General features: G+C 40.7%; 1 protein-coding gene across 1 annotated transcript; it reads left to right on the top strand.

Moving 5' to 3' along the window:
- Positions 1-597: 597 nt before the first annotated feature.
- Positions 598-3,193, top strand: LOC122308333 (riboflavin synthase). Its single transcript, XM_043121601.1, has 2 exons — positions 598-1,537; positions 2,121-3,193. Exon 1 carries the CDS (start codon positions 698-700, stop codon positions 1,529-1,531), a length of 834 nt encoding a protein of 277 aa, XP_042977535.1. The 5' UTR covers positions 598-697; the 3' UTR covers positions 1,532-1,537; positions 2,121-3,193.
- The last annotated feature ends 691 nt before the right edge of the window (positions 3,194-3,884 follow it).

The raw sequence follows: 3,884 nt of genomic DNA, 5'->3' as shown, positions 1-3,884 counted from the left end.
AGCATATTAGATATTAAATTAACTAATACTAATACTCTTAGTCTCTTATAATCTTATTACTAATACTAAATATTAGTATTAATTTAGACTATTAGTAATTTAGTCTTAGTATAAATATTAGTATTAGTATAAAATTATAAATTAGTATTATAAATATTAACCTATTAGGTTAGATAAAAATTATGATTAATTGTATACAATTATAAATATTATATAAATAATAAAATATATTTTATATAAATATATATTATTTATTTAGTTCGGTCCGATCCGGTCCAGGATAAAAAGTTTTTAAACTGGAACCGGACCAAAACTATTCAATCCATCAAAATTTAGATCGAGACTGACCAAATCTATGCTTAATGTGGTTCAATCCGATCAATTTTGCCGGTTCGGACCGGCCGATACTCTCCCCCAAAGATAGCAATGGCAATGCTCTAAGTCATGACTACCTCAGCTGCCAACTTTATCAGCAACCAGCTCGACAACAGCTCCCCTCGATCAACTCTTTGCTTTTGTATTGGAGTGAAGAGCCCAACATGGGCTGGCCCAAATAACATGAGAGGGTTGGGCTAAAATAGGTCCCCGCGAGGACGTTAACTCTTGTCCGAGGAGGTTCGAGGAAGCACCCGTTGTCTTCCAATCTCCCCACACCCTTGATAATTTTTGACTAGAACCAGACAGAAAATTTTCAAAAATGCCTGTTTCTTCTCTCTCCTTTACCCTAATCTCCAAAACACCGAAAATCTCTCCTCCCAAAGGCTTTAGTTTCACTAGCTTCACTATTTCACAAAATCCCCGCCTTAAAATCAATCCCATTTTCAGACCCTCCACTATCACCTTCTTCCTCCCAAAACGGAAACCCAATGTCAAAACTCAAAACAAATCCCATATCCGCGGCCTATTCACCGGAATCGTCGAAGAAATGGGCGAAATCAAGCAATTGGGCGTCGCTGAACATGGTGGATTCGATATGAGAATCGGCGCCAAGACTGTTATTGAAGGCGTAAACCTCGGCGATAGCATTGCTGTGAACGGTACCTGCCTTACGGTGACGGAATTCGACACCAAATCGTCTGAATTTACCGTCGGTTTATCGCCCGAGACTTTGCGAAAAACATCATTGAGCGAGCTCGAACCTGGCTCGGTCGTGAATTTGGAGCGGGCGGTGCAGCCCACGAGCCGAATGGGCGGGCATTTCGTACAGGGGCATGTGGATGGGACGGGGGAGATAGTGGCAAAGGAGCCTGAGGGGGATTCCTTGTGGATTAAAGTAAAAACGGGGAAGGAGTTGTTAAAATATATCGTGCCCAAGGGATTTATAGCGGTGGATGGGACGAGTTTGACGGTGGTTGATGTGTTTGATGATGAGGGCTGCTTTAATTTCATGTTGGTGGCTTATACTCAGCAGAAGGTGGTGATTCCTTTGAAGAAAGTTGGGCAGAAGGTCAACTTAGAGGTGGATATACTGGGGAAGTACGTGGAGAGGCTGCTTAGCTCTGGTTTTGTTGAGTCTATTAGATCTTCATGACAGAAGGTACTCACTTATGGTTTTGTTTCAGATACACTAGTTAGTGTATCATTGTCTGATACAATGTATGTTGTTATTGTTTGAATAAGGAAGAAGGGATTTTGATTGATATTTGTGTTATTTTGGCCGATTCTGCGATTGCCCATTTGCTGTAACTCTATCAATATTCATCTGAAAATGCTATAATCGTCTTGCTGGAAAGTAGGTTTATTTTAGACATGCCTGGCATGATCATTTGAATTTTACCGCATAGAAGGTGTTAGCATAGAACCTTCTATTCCAAAATAGTCTTAGAATATTCTAGAATATAGGTTTACCTTTCTGTTATTTTTTATTTGATTCTCTTGTAACAGAATGATTCTTTCTTGTGAAGTGTATAAATATACACTGCCATTGCACTATCAATACAACTTGGAAATTCAGGAAAGCTGTGCCTCTAACATGGTATCAGAGCTGCTCGACTAGCAGTCTCGTGATCCATGGCTACGCCTTCATCTTCTTCTCCTCCACAGCCTCACTCCTCCATGCTTTCTTCCCTTTCTCATGTTGTCACTACCAAACTCACAACAGAAATTACTTGCTCTGGCAGGTCCAACTTTCTGCATATCTTCGAGGTCAAGACCTTTATGGATACGTTGATGGAACCTCTCTTCCTCCTGAGCAGTTTTTACCTGCTAGTGACAATAATAACCCCAAAACAAACCTAGAATACCTTACTTGGGTGCGCACAGATCAACTGGTTCTCAGTGTTCTGTTTTCATCCCTCTCGGATTTTGTCCTTGGACAGGTTCTTTCATCTAGCACAGCATGAGAGCTTTGGCTTTCTTTGAAGTCAATGTTTGCTTCTCATTCACGTGCAAAAGAATTCCAAGTAAGATTCCAGCTTACAAAGCTTTCCCGTGGCGATCTGTCTATCTCAGAGTATTTTGGGAAGGTTAGAAACCTTGTTGATACACTGGCAGCAACGGGTAACCCTCTCCCAGACAAAGAATTCGTCACTTATCTCCTCACTGGTCTTGGACCAGCCCCTATGAATCCTTTGTGACAGAAGTCACTACAAGATCAAACCTTGAGTTAAAATCAGGCTTCATTTGGAACTTCTTAGCAAGCTCAAACCTTGGTGTCGAACGGTTGTGTGATAACTTTGGATCTTTGATGGCATTGTGACGGTAAGTATACCCTTTACTGGTATGGTGTTTGAGAAAAGTCTTAATGCCCCTTTGATAGCTCTTTCTTCCTAAAGAACGGAGAAGTGGATGCTAATGACAATTGCCCTAATAGCCTTGTGAATGAGGTGTACAAAATAATTGCAGTTCTTGCAAATCAATTGAGTAGGGTTGTTGAGAAGATTATTTCATTGTCAAAAAAATGCATTTGTCAAAGTTAGGCAAATCTTAAATTTAGTGCTTATTGCTAATCAATGTATATGTGGTAGGCTTAGTTCATGAGAACTAGGGTTGCTTTGTAAATTAGATATTGAGAAGGCTTATGATCATGTGAATTGGGATTTTCTTTATTATGTGCTTGAGAGATGTGGTAATAGGAGAAATGGAGATTTACTTATCAAGAAAGAGGGGGGCGGGGAGGAGTGGAGATCTTGGATGTATTTCTACAGGTGCTTTTCTATATTGGTGAATCACATTCCTATTGGCTTTTTCAGTATTTGTAGTGATTTGGAACAGGAGACCCATTCTCCCCATTACTTTTCATTTTTTATTTTATTTTATTTTATTTTTTTATGTCGGGGAACCTCTCCAAGGTAGGGCCCTTCAAACCCACCACTGCATAGTCAACCCCGGTTTCGTGTACCGCACCCTTGGAAGTTTCCCTACATGGAACTGGTTTAATCGTTGGCTTTTTCGCTAGGGGGTGTGGCCCCAAAAGATTGTTTGCACCCATGAGGTGTTGAACCTTAGACCTTGAGGGGACTGTACCCCAAGGCCGTTACTTTTCATTATTATCATGGAGGCTCCCAACAAATGCAGCTGCAGTTGATGGAGGTTTACCTTAGGCTTATTAGTGAGAGCAAGCAATCATGGTGGGCTTAACTTTTCAAGTCTACTGTTTGCAGATGAGACCTATCTACTTTGTGGAGCAACCTGACTCATTTATGCTCTTTTAGCACCATTTGTTAATGCTTTGATGCCGCTTTTTGGTTGAAAGTAAATTTAGCTAAGTTAGATCTGTTCTGATGGATAATGTTCCTAATGTGGAGAATCTGGCTAGCATTATGGGTTGCAAGGTATCGTATCTACCCATGATACCTCAGCCTTCCCTTGGGTGCCTCCTTCAAGGCCTCAAGGCCAAGTCTATTTGGGATGGTGTGCTTGAGAAGATTAAGTGTTGTTTGGAT

This window comes from Carya illinoinensis, chromosome 4 (assembly GCF_018687715.1).
Source record: "Carya illinoinensis cultivar Pawnee chromosome 4, C.illinoinensisPawnee_v1, whole genome shotgun sequence".
Classification (NCBI taxonomy): domain Eukaryota; kingdom Viridiplantae; phylum Streptophyta; class Magnoliopsida; order Fagales; family Juglandaceae; genus Carya; species Carya illinoinensis.
The sequence above is the reverse complement of the archived record's forward strand: the minus strand, read 5'-3'. Positions and strand labels throughout refer to the sequence as shown.

Excerpts from the sequence above, each read along its gene's own strand:
- LOC122308333 (XM_043121601.1), top strand. The coding sequence starts at position 698 with ATGCCTGTTTCTTCTCTCTCCTTTACCCTAATCTCCAAAACACCGAAA.